The following is a 21,838-nucleotide window of genomic DNA, read 5'->3' on the forward strand; positions in this document are numbered from 1 at the left end:
CACACTGAAGCCTTGTTCTTCTAATTTGTCAGGTGAGGAAGCTGAGGCAAGTGCCCACACAAGTGTCCCAGCATTTTCGAAGCCCCTGGGAAGTCTCAGTTCCTAGCTCCAATTTGCCATCCAGAAATTTCTTTCAAGCACCAGATCACCTCAGAATGTTTCTTGCTCTTCTTGGAAGAGTTGGCTGTCATTGTTGTCAGTGATGCCTTTAGTCCCAGCTGTTTTTATTTATTTATTTATTTATTTATTTATTTATTTATTTATTTTTTGAGACGGAGTCTCGCTCTGTCGCCCAGGCTGGAGTGTAGTGGCCGGATCTCAGCTCACTGCAAGCTCCGCCTCCCGGGTTTGCGCCATTCTCCTGCCTCAGCCTCCTGAGTAGCTGGGACTACAGGCGCCCGCCACCTCGCCCGGCTATTTTTTTGTATTTTTTTAGTAGAGACGGGGTTTCACGGGGTTAGCCAGGATGGTCTCGATCTCCTGACCTCGTGATCTGCCCGTCTCGGCCTCCCAAAGTGCTGGGATTACAGGCTTGAGCCACCGCGCCCGGCCAGTCCCAGCTGTTTTTAAATGGACCTAAGAGGCATTAACAGGACAGTCCCACTACCATGGAGGGGCAAGGGCAAAGGGGCAGGATTTGAAGGATCTTTGGGACGCTCGTTGGCCCCTATGAATGCTTGCTTTTTTAAACATAAGTGGTTTCTTGTCCTAGCCCTGTGACATAAGGCAGAGGAGAAGCAGGTTGTAGGTCATTTTAAGGTATTTTTAAAAGCCTTAGGCATAGGTACAGTTCTCTCTCCTCCTGTAAAATTTTGAAATACGGTAAAGAAGGACATAATTTACCAACGTCTCCCTCACTCCATCTGGTACTGGGTTTGGCTTTACACAGCCTCAAGAACTTTTGAAATGGGAGCTGGAGATTTCCCAAGGGACCAAGTTGGTCCCTGGCAGGTGCAGCGGCTGCGTGCGAGCTGGCCATGGTTTCTTTCCACAAACGGATGACACGCATTTGTAAGGCTGGCTCCCGTTTTCTGCATCTGGACCATGTGGGGGTTGGTTTAATCGCTATTTATGTTGAGATTTATACCCGTGAATGGGCCAAACCAATTTCAGTGGCAGCTTAGCCGATTTGTCTTAGAGCTTTGTGCTTAATAGAGTAACTGGGGAGACTGTCTTCATTTGTGGCTTTAACGGTTTCACGTCGGGTTAAAGCCCTTTGCTGAAAATGAATGGCCAACCTGCCATGCCCCACCCCACCCCATCCTTGATGCTGTAGCGGCCTTGTTGAAATCAAACACAATTTCATAATCTCTCCATTCTCTCCCTACGCCACACCTACGCGTTTTACTTGCTTATTTGTAAACCTGTCTTTTAACAATGCCATACTTTTTCAGCTTCACCAGCCTCCACCAAGACGGGACAAGCAGGGAGTTTATCCGGCAGCCCAAAGCCCTTCTCTCCTCAACTGTCAACTCCTATCACGACGAAAACGGACAAAACCTCCACCACTGGCAGCATCCTGAATCTGAACCTGGGTCAGTTGGAATTTTTGCCAGTATCTTTCTGTGGATATTTTTGCAAATGACGTATCCTCTTTTGTATGTGGTTCTTGAACCTTCAACTCTTTTCTGTATGCAAAAAATGCAAAAGTTTCAGTGGATGAAGGTGATAAAAGATCTGTGAAAAGAACAAGGACGGACTTTCCTGGGGCTTATTGACATACAAATTACTTTTGTTTTTTGAGAAGGAGTTTCGCTCTTGTTGCCCAGGCTAGAGTGCAATGGTGCGTGCGATCTCTGCTCCCTGCAATGTATGCCTCCTGGGTTGAAGCAATTCTCCTGCCTCAGCCTCCTGAGTAGCTAAGATTACAGGAATGTGCCACCCCACCTGGCTAAGTTTTGTATTTTTAGCGGAGACAGAGTTTCACCATGTTGGCCAGGCTGGTCTCAAACCCCTGACCTCAGGTGATCCACCCACCTCTGCCTCCAAAAGTAATGGGATGACGGGCGTAAACCACTATGCCTGGCCCAAAGTGCTTTTATCCAGGCCAGTGTTTCCACCTCATTTGCCCTTGACCACATTAACCCTGTTCTATTTGTAAATTATACCCATGGCACAGAAGCAAGTAGGAGGAATCAGTACTTACCTTTCCTACGTGCAGCATACTCTGATATTCCTTAATTCTCTTCTTCTAATTCTTACACTCTGGTCTTTATTCCCTGGATGATGATGATGATGATGATGATGATGATGGTGATAATAATAATAACTCTTTTTTTAGAGATGGAATCTCACTCTGTCACCCAGGCTGGAGTGCAGTGGTGTAATCATAGTTCAGTGCAACCTTGAACTCCTGGGCTCAAGCTATTTCCTGCCTCACCCTCCCTGAGTAGCTAGGACTACAGGCCTAGCTAGGTTTTAGCTACATACTCAGCTAATGTTTTCTAGTGGTTGGGTCTTGCTGTGTTGCCTAGGCTGGTCTTGAACTCTTGGCCTCAAGCAGTCCTCCCACCTTCGCCTCCCAAAGTGCTGAGATGACAGGCATGAGTCACGGCACCTGGCCCATTATTGATTCCTCCTTCTTCTTCTTATTTTTTTGGAGATGGAATTTCGCTCTTGTTGCCCAGGCTGGAGTGCAATGGTGTGATCTCAGCTCACCACAGCTTCCACCTCCCAGGTTTAAGCGATTCTCCTGCCTGAGCCTTCCGAGTAGCTGGGATTACAGGCATGCGCCACCACGCCAGGCTAATTTTGTATTTTTAGTAGAGACGGGGTTTCTCCATGTTGGTCAGGCTGGCCTCGAACTCCTGACCTCAGGTGATCCACATGCCTCAGCCTCCCAAAGTGCTGGGATTACAGGCATGAGCCACTGTACCCAGCTGCTATTGATTCGTTATTGATTGATTCATTGCATCCTCAGTGCTGATTTTTCTTGAACATCTATTATGTGCTGTGCACTATTCTAGGCATGGAGATAGAGTGGAAAGCAAGTCAGCTAAGGACCTGCTCTTATAGAGGTTGGGTTTTTAGAAAGATAGAGAAAATAATAAAGACAAATAACAAGGCAGTTCACAGCATGAGAGACAGTTCACACCATGATGGATGTCTGGAAGGTAATGTGGTGAGGTGAGAGATGGGCAAGTTGCGAGGCAGATGTCACAGTTCCTTAGGTGGAGGGGTTAAACAGGGCCTCTTTGAGAGGTGATATTTGAGCTGAAGTTTACATGACAAGAAAAATCAGCCATGCCAGTATCAGTAGGAAAAAGATTGTAGAAGGTATAAGAGATTTTAAAGACTCTAGGGTAAGGATTAAGTTGGTGTGCTTATAGGAGTAACTGGGTGTGTTGTAGGATTAGCAAGGAGGCCAGGGTGGCTGCATCGCAGTGAGTGAGGGTGAGGCCAGTCCATGGAGTCAGAGACAGTACAGACCTTACAGACCCTGGTGTGGAGGGTTCAGCACAGGAGGGATGTGAATGGACTTCACATCTCAGAGGAAGCCGTCGGAGCTGTGTTTCAAATAGTCCACATCAGTCAGCCATTCTCATCTGGGGATAATTCTGTAATACTTCCCCACCCCCTGGCAATGTTTGGAGACATTTTTGGTTGTCACATCTGGGGTTGGGGTGCTCCTGGCACCTAGTGGAGAGAGGCCAGGGATACCACCGAACATCCTACAACATGTAGAACAGGCCCCACAACAGAGAATTTCTAGATTGTGTCAGTAATTGTGCTGACAGATCTGGGTATGGCAGGATAAGTCAGGGATCCAGTTTAGATTCTGTAAATTTGAGCTGCTGTTACACCCCTAGGTGGAGAGGTCAGTAGGGCAGCTGGAGGCAGGAATTAGGGTGCCCTGTGGCCGGGTTCAGGCAGGAGGTATAATTCTGGGAATCTCGATGTGTACGTGGGATTGGGTTAGAGTGGTAGTTCTCATGACTTTGAGGGGGTGATGGGGACGCTGCTGGCATCTAATGATTGGTGGCCAGAGTTTCTGCTAATTATCCCCCAGTGCATAGGACAGCCTCACTCAGCAAAGACTCCAGCCCCATTGGCTTACTGAGGTTGCGAGTCAGGAGTAGAGCAATGAGCAGCAGTGAGGCCCTGAATTCTGGTTGAGGAGGAGAAGCAAGGGGTGGAGGAGCCACACCAGGGGAGTGTGTTGCCCTGAAGCTCCAGTATCGGGGTTTCAGAAAGAAAGGGCGGCCACCTGTGCCCAGTAACGCTCGTGTGAATTCCACGCCTTTGGTGGTTGGTGCCCTCCAGGTCCATCTTGTCCTACAGTGCCATTTTCAGATGGAGAAACTGAGGGAGGTCTGGAGAGGAGGCATGGGGTGCCCAGGATCCCAGAGGCAGCAGGGCCGGAACACAGCCTGGCTCCAATCCTGGCTCATCTGTGAGTACAGCCCAGATGTAATAGAATAGTCAGGGCAGTTGCTTTCAGGGCTCCAATTCAGATCAACCGGTTGGTTCCTCACTTGAGTGAAAAGGGACCCATGTGCTTCCTTGGGAACATTCATTGTTCCCAAGTATGTGGTTTGCTTTCTTACACCCTCCTTCCACCTCCACACCCCGAAAAGAAATGCTGTTTGGAGGCGTTCTCACAGTGACATTTCCTCTCTGCCAGTCATGCTTGTCAAGAATAGCTCTTTCCTGAAACCGGGTGGTCATTGGGCTTCCTCGTGACACTGTGGGTCTTTCAGTTTGGCTTGATCTGTTGTGAGAGTGAAAGTTTTCTTCCTGTCATGTGTCTTGGTGGGCAGGCATGGTGGTGTGTGGGCACCAGGGGAACCGAGGCCCTCTTGTGTCTCCCCTGGAAGCTCTTCCGGTCCCAGGACGCACTTCTTATCTTTGTCAGCAAGAACAAGAGCATTGGGAATGTGGGCGCTTTGTGGGCTGCGATTGCAATGACCTAACGGGAAGAGGATCAGCCAGGGACCGATGGAAGTGCTGTGGGTGGGGAGGAGATCCGAACAAAGAGGGCAATGTTAAGGAATTCTCAGTGACTGCCCAGCTTTATGGGCAAATGCTATGGGCAAATGACTGAGCAAATGCTTTATGGGGCTTGATTCTGTCTGTCAGCCATGGAACTACTTTCCACAGACAGGGAGAATGAAAGGGAGCACCCTGGATAATGATGAAATTATTGTAGCTAACAAAACAGGATTTAAAAAAAATATATATCAGAAAAGGCAGAATTACAGAGATAGGGAACAGATCAGTGATAGCCGGGGGTTGGAGTGGAAGAGGGTTTGCCTACACATTGGGAGGGGATTCTTTGGGAGATGGACTTGCTCTGTGTTTTGGTGTGGTGGTGGTTACAGGAATCTATGCAGGTGTTATGACTCATAGAACTTTATTCCCCCAAAAGTGAATTTTACTGTCTGTAAATTAAAACTATTTTTTTAAAAAAAATTACAACAACCTTTTAAAGTAGGTGATATCTCTGCTTCACAGAAGTGTAAACTGGGGCACAGAGAAGCAAGTTACCTACCCAAGGATCAACCATGGTTTGTGGTAGAGTTCGGCCTTTGGGCCCAGGCCTGTCTGCTGCAAAGCTTGAGCTCTTAGCTGAGATACCTAAATGTCTCCTGTGCCTATTGGATACGTCAGCTTTTTTTGGGGCCAGGGAATAGGGTGAAGTTTTGGAATTTGTAAAGGATATGGCTTTTGCCAGCTTAACCCGCATTGCCAGACTGAATTGTCAAGAAAAACAGGACTCTAGATTATTACAGGAACTCTCCTAGTTTTTAAAAGCTGGCAGTCAATTTCATTAGAAACAAAAACTGGCTAGGCTTGGTGGCTCATGTCTGTAATTCCTGCACGTTGGGAGGCTGAGGCAGGAGGATTGCTTGAGCCCAGGAGTTCAGGGTTGCAGTGAGCTATGACTGCATCACTGCATTCCAGCCTGGGTGACAGAGTGAGACCCTGTGGTACAAAAACAAAAACAAAACCCCAAAACTCTATCTGGGCCAGACAAACACATACAACCAACAATACAAAAACAATCCATAGGTTGTTAGTTTTTTATTTATACTATACTATAATTATATTATGCTGTTATACTGTAATTAAGAATATACGGTATATAGGTATATGGTATTTTAGTATATGTATGTGTGTATATGGTATATGTATGTATATTGGCTATATGGTATGAGCATATGTATGTGTGTATATGGTATGAGAGTATATGGTATATGGGTATATTGGGTATATTTGTTTGAGTATATGTAGTATGTGTATGGTATATAATGAGTATATGGTATATGGGTGTGTGTATATACTGGGTATATGTGTTTGAGTATTATATGTATGTGTGTGTATGGTATATGAGTATATATGTATGTGTGTATTGTATTTGCATGTGTGTATATGGTGAGCATATGGTATATGGGTATATATATGTGTATATGGTATATGAGTATATGGTAAGTGTGTATATGGTATGTGAATATATGGTATTTGTATGTGTGTGTGTATATGGTGAGCATATGTATGTATTTGTGTATATGGCATATGAGTATATATATGTGTGGTATATAGTATATGGTATTTGTGTGTGTGTATGGTATATGACTATATGGTACAAGATGGAAAGGTTTGTACAGAGACCTGGTTCTTGCCCTGGTTGCTAATTCACTGTTTCCCCTCATTTGCTCTCTGGGGCCTCTCCTTTCCTCACTAAAAAACAAGGAGCTGAGCCCAGTGTATTATTACGAGCACCCTGTATGACTCAGCAGTGATTATAAATAAGCCATAAATAGAAATGAGTTTCTGAGACTAGAAGAGAAGAGGTGGGCCCGGTCCTTTTCTTCTTCCAGACTCCTGTTTGCTTTCTCTGCTGATCCCATCTCCTCTTAATTCACAGAGGGTGTTTACTTTGAACTGAACAAACTCAGCAGTCAGTAGTCCTGTTAGTGAGAGAAATGCACCTTGATGCTCTGTTGAAGATGCAGGCAGGGCCCGGGAACATCGTCACACCCCAAGCCTTTCTGTTTATTTCTCCACTGTTACTGACAGGAGGCCTCCTTTCTTTTTGTGCACAAAGCGGCATCTTGGAAGTCGGGCCTTCTTTGAGAGCATACATGGAGTGCCTGGGCCCAGATTTTTCAGATGTTGTCTTGATTTTCTTTAGAGTGAATGAAGTGGGGAAGATCTCTGTTTGGCTTTGCCTGAAAGATAGTGTCTGCCAGGGTCTCTCTCTCTCTCTCTCTCTCTCTTTAATAATATAGAGACAGGGTCTCGCTCTGTTTCCCAGGCTGGTCTCAAATTCCTGTCCTCAAGCAATCCTCCTGCCTCAGCCTCCCAGAGTGCTGGGATTACAGGCGTGAACCACCACGCATGGCCAGCTAGGGTCTCTTGTCTAAATGATATTGCTCCCTTGAAGGAGCTGCCATTTTGTAGTTCCTGGAAGTCCATCCGTTGTAGTTTGTGTTCAGCTTTAGAACAAAGATCTGTCTTTTTTTTTTTTTTTTTTTTGAGACAGAGCTTTGCTCTTGTTGCCCAGGCTAGAGTGCAGTGGTACAATCTCAGCTCACTGCAACCTCCACCTCCTGGGTTCAGGTGATTCTCCTACCTCAGCCTCCCAAGCAGCTGAGATTACAGGCATGCGCCAGCAGGCCCAGCTAATTTTTTGTATTTAGTACACCATGTGGGCCAGGATGGTCTTGAACTCCTGACCTCAGTATATGGTATATATATGCTGAGTATATGTATATGGTATATATATACTGAGTATATGGTGTATATATATATATATACCCACCTCGGCTTCCCAAAGTGTTGGGGTGTGAGCTACCACGCCCGGCCCTGTCTCTTTTTTTTTTTTTAATGGAAAAAGAAGTGCTTAAATTTTTCTTTTATAGAGTTTGTTTTTATAAGTTATGAGTACATATGGTAACAAAAATTTCAAAGCATAGAAGGACATTTCATGAAAGGCCAGTGTGTCTATAACCTCTGACCACCTGTCTCTATACCCCTCTTCCTACATGTCACCACTGTTGAAAGTTTTTAGTTTCTAGAGCCCTTCTAGATATACAGCATGAGTTCTGAGTGATTTTTATCTCCCAGGTGACATTTGGCAGTGTCTGGAGATATTTTTATTTTTCTTTTATTTATTTTTTTGAGATGGACCATTGGTCTGTTTGCCCAAGCTGCTGTGCAGTGGCACGATCTTGGCTCCCCGCAACCTTTGCCTGATTCTGCCTCCTGAGTAGCTGGGATTACAGGCGCATGCCACTACGCCCAGCTAATGTTTGTATTTTTAGTAGAGATGGGGTTTCACAATGTTGGCCAGGCTTGTCTCAAGCTCTTGACCTCAAGTGATCTGCCCACCTTGGCCTCCCAAGATGCTGGGATTACAGGCGTGAGCCACTGTACTCGGCCTGCAGATATTTTTATTGTCACAACTGGTACGTAGGTGCTAGTAGCATCGGGGGTAGAGGCCAGGATGCTGCTGAACATCCTACAACACACGGGACAGCCTTTCAACCCCACCCCACCCCCATTATCCAGGACCCAAATATCAATAGTGCCACTGTTGAGAAACCCTGAGAATGTATAGTATTCCCAGCTATGTTCCATTTCCTTCTTGGCTCCCCTACAGCAGTGCTAAGGTGCTCCACCAGTTGTTGCTTTTTCATGAAACAGGTTGGCTTTTCATATCAACACACAGAAATCAGCCTTCGTTTCATTTTAGCAGCTGTATTTAATTCCATTTAAAGGTAAACTGTAACATTTATTCAGGCGCCTTACTTACTGACGCTACGCTTCTTTCCATTTTTGCTATTGAAGACAACTGCAATGAAGAACCCTTTTGCCCACGTGGGAGGGTAATCCATAGGATAAATTCCTAGAAGTGGAATTGAGCATCAGAGGCCACATGCGGCGACATTTTGAGAGGTATCGCCCAACTGCCCTCTAAAGAGGTGGTTCTGATTTATGTTCCCTCCAGAAATATAAGATCGTGCCTTTTTCTCTAGCGTGAGTATTTTTCATCCCTGGTTTCCATTTATAGCCTAAGCTGTCTTCATATCAGCTGAAAAGTTCAAAATGTTGGCAGCAAGGGTGGATTCTGAAGATATTCCCGATATAGAAGGGCAGGGGTGGAAGAAGTCCCGATAAGCTACATGAGCTAAATGAGAAAGTGAAGCTCTTCTTTTCTCTCCACGGAGGAGAGGAGCGTCAAATGCAGCTGCAGGTTTGGAGAAAGATTATTACATTTGGTTAAACTCCTGAAGGTCAGCTTCCAGGGCCTGGGCCGCCCAGCCATTTGGTGGTTTATTCTAACAAGAATAAACATAACAGCAGCTTATTGACCAGAGAAACCTTAGTTTGTAAAATGAGGTAATTTACCTTTTTTGCATTTTTCTTGATTATGAACATTCCAGTGCTCAATCTTTTTAGGCTAAAGTTAATGGGTCGCATTTACTGTAGGCATATGTGTAGACGTGCAGGTCTCAGTTATTCAGGTGAAGTCTTAGGTCTCTTTATGGACCCTAAGGTTTAGAAAGGTGGTCCTGTTAACACAGACACACAAATGGTGAGTTTTCTGTACTCACATAGAAGATTGGTCTGATACAGGGGTTCTCAGCCTTACCTGCCAATTAGGATCACCTGGCAAGTTTATTGTTGGTGTTTTTTTGTTTTGTTTTGTTTTGTTTTTTTTGAGATGGAGTCTCACTCTATTGCCCAGGCTGGAGTGTCATGGTGTGATCTCGGCTCACTGCAGCCTCCTCCTCCTGGGTTCAAGTGATTCTCCTGCCTCAGCCTCCCAAGTAGCTGGGATTACAGGCATGTGCCATCACGCCTGGCTAATTTTTGTATATTTAGTAGAGACGGAGTTTCACCATGTTGGCCAGGTTGGTCTTGAACTCCTGACCTCAGGTGATCCACCCTCTTTGGCCTCCTAAAGTGCTGGGGTTACAGGCATGAGCCACTGCGCCCGACCTCCTGGCAAGGTTGTCAAAGGCATCATGATGCCCAGGCCTTCCCCCCAGCCTGTTGAGTCAGAGTCTCTGAGGATGGGGCTCAGGCCTCAGGAATTTCTAAAACTTCACAGGCAATTTTGGTGTGCAGCCAGGGTTGGCAGTCACTTGACTAGTATAGAAGATGGCAGATTTTACAGCTTTCAGGCCAAATCTGGCCCCCACCTGTGTTTGCAAATAAAGTTTTACTGGAACACATCCACACCCATCTGTTTATGTAGTGTTCATGGCTGCTTTTGCAACAGAGCCTGTATGGCCTGCAAAGCCTGAAATATTTACTCTCTGGGCTTTTATTTTCTTTTTTTGAGATAAGGTCTGGCTCTTTTGCCCAGTCTGGAGTGCGGTGGTGTGATCTCGGCTCACTGCAACCTCTGCCTCTTGGGCTCAAGCGATCCTCCCACCTTAGCATCCTGAGTAGCTGGAATTACAGGCATGTGCCACCATGCCTGGCTAATTTTCATATTTTTAGTAGAGACAGGGTTTCACCATGTTGCTCAGGCTGGTCTCAAATGTGAGCTCAAGGGAACTGCCCACCTCAGCCTCTCAATTGCAGGGATTACAAGTGTGAGCCACTGTTCCCGGCCCTCTCCAGGCTTTTACAGAGAAAGTTTGTTCTCTTTTGTAAATTTTTTCAGTGACTGTGTAATCTAGTAGTATATAGGAATATTGAGGACACTGATGAACGTGTCACTTGGGTAGCCATGGAAAGTATTTTTGTGAGATACATTTCCATCTTTATTCTTGAAAAGGCTGGCTTTTCCCTTTGGAATCTAGCACGCTTCTTCATTTCTGAAAGTGGAAATTCTGAGGGAGGCCTCAAATCCCTCCCGCTTTGCTGTCACATTTGCATGCAAGTCAGCTGTTAAGTCCTTGATTCCTGCCTACTGGAACTCTTTAATCTGGGCTTTCTCTTTTTTTTTTTTTTTGAGACAGAGTCTTGCTCTGTCGCCTAGGCTGGAGTGCAGTGGTGCGGTCTCGGCTCACTGCAACCTTCGCCTCCTGGGTTCAAGTGTTCTCCTGCCTCAGCCTCCTGAGTACCTGGGATTACAGGCGCCCACCACCATGCCTGACTAATTTTTAAATTTTTAGTAGAGACGGGATTTCATCATGTTAGCCAGGCTAGTCTTGAACTCCTGACCTCAAGTGATCCTCCCACCTTGGCCTCCCACAGTGCTGGATTACAGGCGCAAGCCCTCATACCTGGCATTTTTCTTTTCTTTTTTGTTTTTTTAAAATAAACTTTTAATTTAAAAGTAAACTTTAATGTCGAAAATGCGGACTTGGGGCCGGGCGCGGTGGCTCACGCCTGTAATCCCAGCACTTTGGGAGGCCGAGGCGGGCGGATCACAAGGTCAGGAGATCGAGACCATGGTGAAACCCCGTCTCTACTAAAAATAGAAAAAATTAGCCGGGCGCAGTGGCGGGCGCCTGTAGTCCCAGCTACTCGGGAGGCTGAGGCAGGAGAATGGCGTGAACCCGGGAGGCGGAGCCTGCAGTGAGCCGAGATTGCGCCACTGCACTCCAGCCTGGGCGACAGAGCAAGACTCCGTCTCAAAAAAAAAAAAGAAAATGCGGACTTGGGGAGGGCAGAAAGATCACACACAAGGCTGCCACTTCACAACTGGAGGGTTGCACAGCGGCTAGACAGAGGCACTCCTCACTTCCCAGATGTTGCGGGGGCCGGGCAGAGGTGCTCCTCACTTCCCAGATGGTGCAGCCGCCGGGCAGAGACGCGCTCCTCACTTCCTAGATGGTGGGGCGACTGGGCAGAGGTGCTCCTCCTTTTTCTTTTAATGTTCCTCATTCCTTGTTCTTTTTTAAAATTATTTTACTCCATAATTTCTCTTTGTTAAGCTACTTCAGATCTCTTGCCAGATAGAGACAGGTATAAAGAGTTTTCTAGTTCTTTCTCCAGTAAATTTTTTTTTTGGAGACAGGATCTTGCTGTTACCCAGTCTGGAGTGCAGTGATGCAGTCATGGCTCACTGCAGCCTCAAACTCCTGGGCTCAAGCAATCCTCCTACCTTGGCCTCCCAAGTAGCTAGGATTACAGGCATGCACCACCAAGCCCAGCTACTTTTTGTACTTTTTGTAGACATGGGGTCTTGCTATGTTGCCCAGCCTGGTCTCGAACTCCTGGCCTCAAGCAGTCCTCCTGCCTCTGCCTCCCAAAGTGCTGGGAGAGGTGTGAATCACTGTGCCCGGCCCCACTGCAGTAAAGTTGCACGTTCTTCTCCCTCTCAGAGGTGGCTGTGTGAATGTCTGCAGTCCTGTCTCTAGTAGCCTCTCTTTATAGCCATGATCAGTGCACATGTACATACATATGCACACGCTTGCACACACACATGCATGCACACACAGATACTGTTTTTGGTATTTTTCTTGAATTACAGGGATAGTGTCTCTGCTTGCTTTGAGCACTCACCTTCTGGAATCTCCCTGGGTCTGGGAGGGGCAGTCTATAAGTGTGATTTGGGAAAAGACCAATCTTTTCCCTCCTTTAAAAAAAAATATAACTCTTGCTCTGTTGCCCAGTCTAGAGTGCAGTGGCGTGATCATAGCTCAGTGTAGCCACTAACTCCTGACTCAAGCCATTCTCCCGCCTCAGCCTCCTGAGTAGCTGGGACAACAGGTGCATTCCACCACAACTGGCTGAGAAAAGACCCCTTTCTAATCTTATCCTGGGGGCTGATAAAATTAAGTTGGAGCAATTTATTGCTTCTGGTCACCTGTGAGTGGATTGGGTGGGGCTTTTGGGAGGCTGCTTCTGGTCACTTTGAAGGAGCTAATTTCTGGGTATGCAGTGTTTGAGAACTCCCCTTACTGCGTGAACAGGAAAGTGGTTGGGTCAGGCCAAAGGAAAAAGGTAGGAGAGAGTGATGGCTTTAAACAGCACTTCCAGCCCAGCTCTCACACTAGATTCTGGGGCCTCTTTCATAGCCTAGTGACCGGAGGTGGCCTGAGGGTGTGGAGGGAGCAGGGAGATGAAGCACGAAGTCCAGGGAGCAAGCTGATGGCTGTTGGGAACAGGCTCAGAGGTGGCTTCTCCTCTTTGTGGGTTGATTGGATGCCACCTGCTTTCTGACTTATTTTCTGGGATCGGCTGGGGTAGGACAGATGCCCCACACTTTGCTTTGGTTGGGTTGGAGGGGATGCCAGAGGGTAGCAGGCACAGTGGAGGACAGTAGGCCCCACCTGCAGAGTCGCTTGTTGCTTTTGGGACCTTTGCAGCCACTAAAACTCTTAATAGGGGGCGCTGGAGTAGGTGGGAAAGGAATCCAAGAAATGTAAGCTCTCTGACTCTTTGGAATCTGTCCTGCTGGTCCTACAAAGAGCCCTCACAGAAGTGAGGGGACAGGACCTCCGGCCTGAGTCACCCCCCAGAGACCTCTGCCTGTGACTAGGCTGAGGACCTTAGAGCGAGACCTGTTAGAGAAAGGTTGAGTATCCAGGGCTAATCTGTTCCCCTTACCTCACGTAGATGCTGTGAGCCACAGCACACTGGCTGGAAGGTCTGCCTATCTTATATTCCCCACTCTTTCTAGTTTCCACCCCAGATTAGGTCCACTGAGAATGAAAACTGAAGCCTCCGTGGCAAATAGGCATCTAGGGCCCCCAATTGTTAGGGTGTTTTCGAGGGGGTCGCCATCTTTCTTGGATACAAGTCCTCTTCAATCTGGACCTGAAGTTATAAGTGCACCCTGACCAGGCTCGGCGTTGCTTTGTTCACTGAAATTGAGATTGAATATCTGCCCGTAACCTTTGTCTTTGGAGGGTCCCTACTGGTGTTGACTTCCACACACTGAGCCATCTGGCTGGGATTGTCCATTTTAAATACTGAAAGTCACCCAGACAATTGTTCAGTGGACTGTTTAAACCTGCCAAACGTGTTCACGCGGGCCATTATCTTCATGTCACCCCATGTGGTTGAGCAGATGATATTGTTGGGACGAATGACAAAAAAAGTATCCCCCTTCCCCATGTTCTAAAATGTGTGTTTTGCTCTGACTTTGCAAGGACAAAGCTCCGTGATGAGCATGGTGTGTGCCTGGTCTTACGAGGGTGTGATGGTCTCTTTCAGATCGAAGCAAAGCCGAAATGGATTTGAAGGAGCTGAGCGAGTCGGTCCAGCAACAGTCCACCCCTGTTCCTCTCATCTCTCCCAAGCGCCAGATTCGTAGCAGGTTCCAGCTGAATCTTGACAAGACCATAGAGAGTTGCAAAGCACAATTAGGTATATCTTTGGTTTTGTTTTTTTTTCCCAGCAGTATCATTGTTATCATTACTGGTAGGGATACTACCCTGATGAAATCAAGGTTGAATCCTGGCTGCTTTTAGCAGCTGCTTTAACTTTGAACGATTTGCTCAGCTAAAATATATTTCCACTCATGGCAAAAGACTTCAGACTTGATAGTTAATTCGGGGCTCTTTGAACTCATCAGTTTATTCTTTGGTGAAAGCAGCCTGGAAACTCGAGATACAGGTTTGAAGCATCAAGGTTTATGAGCAGAATGAGGATCTTCTGAGTTTGCCTCTGCTCTCCTTCTCAGTACACATCAGTGTCTCCACACGAGTAGTCAGTGTGTTCTGCAGGTGTCCGACACGAAACCCTTTCCCTCCAGACTGGTCTCCTCCCTACCTGGTAAACCCTGCTTCTGTAGCTGTTGCCTTCCTTCCTCTTCCCTGTGCTGCCTGCCTTCATACTGCCTACCTGAATCCTGCCTTCTGTGAGGCTGAGCTCAGATCTCACCTCCTCCAGGAAGTCTTCCCTGACTGCCCTCCCCATCTGCCCTCCTCCTTTGGTACTTTATTGCTCAGAAGTAGCAATGTTCCCTTTGTGTGGAGGTGTCCCTCCCAATCTAGACTGGAAGCTCCTTGAGGGCAGGGAGGCTGTTTTATGAGGATTTGCCTTCTCTATGGTACTTGGTCTGTGCACATGGTAGATGCTCTGGAATGTTTGTTGAATAAGTAAGTAAAGCTAGGAGGGCATTTGTAAAGAAGTTAGGGATGGCTGGGCCCCTGGAGAGCAAGTTTCTCTGAGCATCTTCAGGTGAGAAAGCAGCTAGAGTTAGGGACCATCTGGGGCTGTCCAGAGGACACCACTTCCCATTGGGTTGCCTGTTTGGTGAGGACATTGGGTGGCATGGGTGAAATTTGGCAAGCCATTTAAATTATCCTCTTGGGTCCTTCCATGCAGCTGGTCCAGCTCTTGATTTATTTTTATTGCTAATAAGAATTGTATTATTTCTATTTACTGAGTGTTTCCTTTGACACTATGCTAAGCACTGCATATAGATCGTCTTGGGAGGTTGATACTTTATCAGTCCCATTTTGCAGATACAGAAACTGAGGCTCAGAGAGATAAATAACTTGTTCAGGGTCAACCAGTAATAAAAACAGAAGAGCAGGATTTGAATTCATACATATCCTTTGGACTCCAGTACCCAAGCTTTTCCTATCACATATGTGGTTACACTTTTCGTTCTTGTTTCCAATCATTAGCTACCAGTAGCACAAGCCTAGGATCCCAGACTTATACCAGATCTGGGTGTTTGTATTTTGGCTTGTGTTCTTCCCGTGTTGCCCTGGCTAGCCTTGAACTCTTGGGTTCAAGCAGTTCTTCTGCCTCAGCCTCCTGAATATCTGGGACCACAGGTGCGCACCATTGTGCCTGGCTGGACTTGTGTTTTTGATTGAACCCTGGTGGAGGCAGATATATTCCCCAATGATCCTGCTGATCCCCCATGCCCTGGGCTGTTCATGGCTCTGATACTTTTGCAGGTTTCTTTTTGGTGTGTCTGGGTCGGACAGTGGCACCATTCACAGTGGCCATTGCTCTAGAATGAAGAGATTGCACAGACTTGATTGGGTTTTCTTTCCTCTTTCCAAAAGTTTAGGATATAGTATTATCTCCTACAGTATGATGGCATAACATATGGTTGGGAGCAGGAGCCATAAATGGGTTAAATGGAACTATTGTTAGAAATGTGCTTTTGCCCATTTTGTTTGTGAAAAACCTGCTAGTTTGTGCTTCTCCCTTTTGAAAGAAACAGAAGTATGTGACTTTTCTCCTGACTCCTTTACCAGTGGAAGAGCAGTGCACACCGAGTGGCAGTTGACTTTCTACATGAGTGCAGGGAACAAGAGAGAGGGCCGGGCACCCGGGTCACCTGGAGACAAGTGTGTCCCCTGCCTAGTGGAGCGATTGGCTTTCCTGTCCCAGCCAATGCCTGGCAGGCCGGTGACCCAGAGCAGCTAGATTTTCCGCTCTTTCATCAGAAGCCCCTGCTTTGATTTCTATGTGAAATTTCCTGATTTGTGAATTGGACAACACATTTGTAAATTAAAAGCAGACAAGATACCCTGTGGAGCAAACCAGTGCCTCTCCCATGAAACATGTCTGCAAGCTAGATGTGGCTTGTGGGCTGTTTGCAACCTCTGCTTTAAGGCTTTGGCTTATTTTCTTTGGCCTAGACACAAAGGATCAAGAACTTTAACGCTTTGGAAACCCAAGGGAAGAGTGTTGGTGGGGAGCCAGGAACGCAGGGTACTGGCCTGGCCTCTGTCTTGTGTCCTAGGGCAGGTGATATCCCTGGGCCTCTGTTTTCTAATCTGTAAACTGGATCAGTTTGAACAGCTTATCCCTGCTGTTCCCTTCCAGCCCTCTCATTCTCAGTAATCCCAATTAGTTATCAACGTTGCAAAAATTTGGCACCACATATTTAGCGCCATATAAATTTAAAATTTCTGTTGGTAGGTCTGTTGGTAGGTGTCTCCGTTGAATGTTAACACCCAAAACCCTCTCCAAAGGCAAGTGCAGCCATAGCCAATTGCCACTTGGGTTTATTACTGGCCCCATTCAGGCCAATGTGATGTGATTTGAAATGTGCTTTTCTTATTCCAGCATTTGCTGTGGAAAGTGTTTGCATTTTTCGTCCTGCTCTTTATTTTGTGACTACGCCACATGCTGGGTTTTCTTTTTGAATTTAGGCATAAATGAAATCTCGGAAGATGTTTATACGGCCGTAGAGCACAGCGATTCGGAGGATTCTGAGAAGTCAGATAGTAGCGATAGTGAGTATATCAGTGATGATGAGCAGAAGTCCAAGAACGAGCCGGAAGACACAGAGGACAAAGAGGGTTGTCGGATGGACAAAGAGCCATCTGCTGTTAAAAAAAAGCCCAAGCCTACAAACCCAGTGGAGATTAAAGAGGAGCTGAAAAGCACATCACCAGCCAGCGAGAAGACAGACCCTGGAGCAGTCAAGGACAAGGCCAGCCCTGAGCCTGAGAAGGACTTTTCTGAAAAGGCAAAACCTTCACCTCACCCCACAAAGGATAAACTGAAGGGAAAAGATGAGACGGATTCCCCAACAGTCCATTTGGGCCTGGACTCCGATTCAGAGAGTGAACTTGTCATAGATTTAGGAGAAGACCATTCTGGGCGGGAGGGTCGAAAAAATAAGAAGGAACCCAAAGAGCCGTCTCCCAAACAGGATGGTAAGTGATTGTATCCATTTCCAGTTTTCTTAATTTGGTTTAGAATCCTACCTCGTACACTTACTATCAAAACTTATATGACCCTTAAACAAACAAACCAAAAGTTATGTGACCCGCTAACACACTCAGAGAGAGGCACAGTGAAGCTGTGTTTGGTTTAAGGTTACCTAGCTAGTCACAGAACAGGACCTGGACTCGAACACGGGCCTACCTACCTTTAACCTGCTCGGTATCCAATATGATTGACTTTGAGTACAGAAAGAGAAGTCTCTTAGAAAATGGTGGTTACTTTTAGTGACCAAGTCATTTTTAGTGTGAGCAGCTTCTTCTCCAATATGCTCATTTATTTCCTCAAAGTGTTTGGTAACATTTGGATCTTGTCAAATGATCCTTCATTGCTCCATTCCACAGACATCCCATTCTCTTTTGACAAGTCTTAAATGGTTAGAAGTGTTCATTTCAAACTGGGCATGGTGGCTCACGCCCGTAATCCCAGTACTTTGGGAGGCCAAGGTGGGTGGATCATTTGAGGTCAGGAGTTCAAAACCAGCTTGACCTACATAGTGAAACCCCGTCTCTACTAAAATACAAAAATTAGCCAGGCGTGGTGGCAGGTGCCTGTAATCCCAGCTACTAATGAGGCTGAGGCAGGAGAATCACTTGAACCCAGGAGGCGGAGGTTGCAGTGAGCCGAGATTGTGCCACTGCACTCCAGTCTGGGTGACAGAGCAAGACTCCTCTCCAAAAAAAAAAAAAAGAAGTGTTCATTTCAAAGGTTTTGATGATTGCAGCATATCTTTCCTCCCCTCATGCCACCTAGGCATCTCCAAGTATATTTTCTTACAATAGTAGGACACTATTTGGGTGGGGTGCCAGAATACTGAGTGCTTCTTAGGGCACTAGAAAATGAAGTATGGTAGATATGTGTATTGGCTTTTTTGGGGGGACAGACAGAGTTTGGCTCTTGTCACCTAGGCTGGAGTGCAATGGCCCAATCTCAGCTCACTGCAACCTCTGTCTCCCGGGTTCAAGTGATTCTCCTGCCTCAGCCTCCCAAGTAGCTGGGAGTAGCCTCCCACCACCACGCCTCGCTAATTTTTGTATTTTTAGTAGAAACAGGGTTTCACCATGTTGGCCAGGCTGTTCTCGAACTCCTGACCTCAGGTGAGCCACCCAGCTCGGCCTCCCAAAGTGCTGGGATTACAGGCATTAGCTACTGCGTCTGGCCATATTGGCTGTTAATCTTTTAATCTTACTGCATCTACCTTAACTGAGTCCAGAGTTTCACAACCTTGCACTCTGACAGTTTGCCCTGGATAATTCTTAGTCCTGTGTATTGGAGGATATTTTCCTGTATCCCTGGCCTCTACCAGCCAGATGGCAGCCTTACCTGCCCAGTTGTGGCAATCACAAATGTGGCAATCAGTTATTGTCAAATATCCCCTGAGTCTCAGAGGCTGCTGTTATATTCTGAACCAGCAGTGACTACCCCACAGCGTAGTGCAGCCTGGGCATGTTAACAAGCCCTCAAAAGGGGTGTGTGAATGATCGGAAGGATGTCCTTCCCACTGACAAAGTATTCACATTTTTCGGTTGGCTTGGCAGGTAGGTTAGAGGATTCAACATGCTCAGTAAAGACACTGAAGAATTAACTGAGGGCCTAGAAGAAACATTGCCCAAGGACAGATGACAGGTTGTAGCCATAAAACCTTACGTATGTGGCGAGTAACTTAAGGGATAGCCAGGTTTAAATCTTGACTGTGCCTAACTTCTATCAGGAGCTAACCTGTCAATCAAACCCTTGAATAAGACGTAACTCCATGTCCTTTGGGATTTCCGTAGTCTGGTGGCTTAAAGCAAGTCAGGGATGGGCCTTGAGAATCTTTCTGCTGTGGTTATGGTCAACCTGGAATTGACCATCCATGGTCAATTCTGGAACCTCAGCTGTCAGAGTGAGAGAGGATTCCTGCATTTCAGCTAAAGAGAATGTCTGTGAGAGATGCAGTGGAGGAAGAGAGAGATGTAGTTACATAAGGGAGGGAGGATAGGCCATCAAACCATCCTGACCCATCTGTTAGATTTATAGATGACCTCTGAAAAATTATGAGTATGTCGTGGATTGGGGTTTGAGAGACTGTCTCTGTTGTTGCAGAGAACAATAGGAGTAGGAGTAGTATTTATTTCATGAGGATTGTAGGAATATTTGGGTGCAGATGGCAGTGCTCCTACGAATGACATATTTATACTGATCTTTCTTTCTGGAACTGATCTTTTGATTGATTGGTTTTATGCGTCCTACCTCTTCCAGAAAGAATTTGCAACAGATTGACAAGGATACATAACCATATGAAACAAGATGAAAATAAAGACATCCATGTAAAAGGAAAGTGAAAGTAGAATAGCAAGTGGTCTGGGGAAAGGTTTTATACAGAAATCTGTACTATTTCAACCTTCAGAGTTAGGGAAGTTGGCTCTGAAAGCAGAATGGGAAACACAGTACCTTAGAAGATCTCATACCTTCTGAAAAATAAAAAACCATTCTAGTTGATTAAAAGAAGTAGAGCTCTTCCTCACACTGATGTCTGAAGGGAATTTCTCCAGGAAGCTTTAGTAGACAGTGGACAATTAAGCTGAAGATGATTCTAAAACACAGTTCAGTTAGAGTAGCTTCCTAAGGCTTGGGGCAAAACCAATTGATCTTAAATTCAGAGCTGATGGTGGTTTGGGTCTTGAAAAATTTTCATGTCGGGCTCTGCTAGAGAGCATCTTTTCAATGATGTGTTTTCACTTAAGAGTTTAGTAAGTGAAGGGCATTTTGGATTGCGCTGTTGTGACCTCCAGCTCACCTTCCACTAGGGATGCAGTTATGGGTAGAATATGAATCTTCAGATGGCAAAACAGCTTTTATAGCTAGTAACCTCAGAACAGAAGCAAAGAGAGTACACTGAAAGACTCTTTGCTGTGCTTTCACTGGCACATTAGTAATTTCCATCCTTCTACAAAGGGGATGCTAATTTTTCTCTTAAAAAGTCGTTGCTTTATAAATGAAAAACAGTGACCAGTGACAGATTCAGGAATAAGTAGGTTAATTTGATAGGGCAGCTTCTCAGGTGCTGACCCTTTAAAAAAATTTGCCCTTTTTTTTTGCTACAGGTGATTGATTATGTACTCCAAATTTCTGGGACAAATGAAATTTCCTATAGCCTCATTTTGTCTCCATAAACCATCAGGATTCCTAGAAATTTAGATATTTTGGTATCTAAATAACTCCATACAATTTTGAGCCTGGAATCTTATCAGATTGTATACGCCAGTTCTTTATTTGGCAGAGAGCCAGCTGTGATCACTGCAGAGCAGTAACCCCTCTGCCCTGCTGGCTGTTTCAGGAGAACAAATCAGGAGAGAGAAAAACGACCATTTTGAGGTTGCCCTTACAGTGGGGAGACAGGCTAGCTAATCAACAATAACAGTATATTTTTTGGTGATGTGGCAGGAAAAAAAGGCATTGAAGGCACTTATGCAGGTTAGAAGCTCTGCTAAGGCACTGCCCCCGTGCCCTCCTCTTAGAAGGGCCCAGTTCAACACCTCATCTGCACCTGGAAGAGGCGGGGACAGTGCCCCATATCTGGCAGGTGGCCCTGGAAGCACCGGAGTTCTTCACTGCAGGAAGTCCTCCTTCTGGACCCACCCTGGGCTCTTGTCGACCAGCTTGGCTGGATTCTCCTCTCTGGGGAAGTAGGAGGGCCAGCAACAAGTGATAACCATCGAGAACTCCCCCTGAAGTCAGAATAGTCAGCTTGTCTCTTCTCCTTGGCTTCTTAAAACCCACAGCTTACTGAATGAAAATCCTTGGAGTAATTAAGCTCATGTCTTTTTCTGGGTAATACTGATCTTAAAAAGACAGACATAGGCCAGGCACAGTGACTCACGCCTGTAATCCCAGCACTTCGGGAGGCTGAGGCAGGCAGATCACGAGGTCAGGAGATCAAGACCATCCTGGCTAACACAGTGAAACCCCGCCTCTACTGAGAATACAAAAAATTAGCCGGGTGTGGTGGCGGGCACCTGTAGTCCCAGCTACTCTGGAGGCTGAGGCAGGAGAGTGGTGTGAACCAGGGAGGCAGAGCTTGCAGTGAGCCGAGATTGCGCCACTGCACTCCAGCCTGGGCAACAGAGTGAGACTCCGTCTCAAAAAAAAAAATAAAAAAAAATTAAAAAGACAGACATAATCCTTATTTAAAGGAGTTTGATGTCAGGGAGCATAGTCCAAGATCAGGGGTGCTAGCTTGTACCTGGGTGTGGTGTGTGTTCCCCAGATATCCTCTCTGGGGCACAGGCTCACCTAACCGGGG

The 21,838-nt window shown here is 46.2% G+C and overlaps 1 protein-coding gene across 11 annotated transcripts in view; it reads left to right on the forward strand.

The window, feature by feature from the left end:
- ZMYND8 (zinc finger MYND-type containing 8) overlaps nucleotides 1-21,838 on the forward strand; it is a 148,597-nt gene that overhangs the window by 94,519 nt on the left and 32,240 nt on the right. For all 11 annotated transcript variants that reach the window (XM_025398362.1, XM_025398367.1, XM_025398364.1 and 8 more), the window contains 3 exons: nucleotides 1,395-1,535; nucleotides 14,068-14,220; nucleotides 16,977-17,486. In XM_025398362.1, the coding sequence (XP_025254147.1) occupies nucleotides 1,395-1,535; nucleotides 14,068-14,220; nucleotides 16,977-17,486 (804 nt within the window). The remainder of the gene's footprint in view (nucleotides 1-1,394; nucleotides 1,536-14,067; nucleotides 14,221-16,976; nucleotides 17,487-21,838) is intronic.

Source organism: Theropithecus gelada, chromosome 10 (assembly GCF_003255815.1).
Source record: "Theropithecus gelada isolate Dixy chromosome 10, Tgel_1.0, whole genome shotgun sequence".
Taxonomy (NCBI): domain Eukaryota; kingdom Metazoa; phylum Chordata; class Mammalia; order Primates; family Cercopithecidae; genus Theropithecus; species Theropithecus gelada.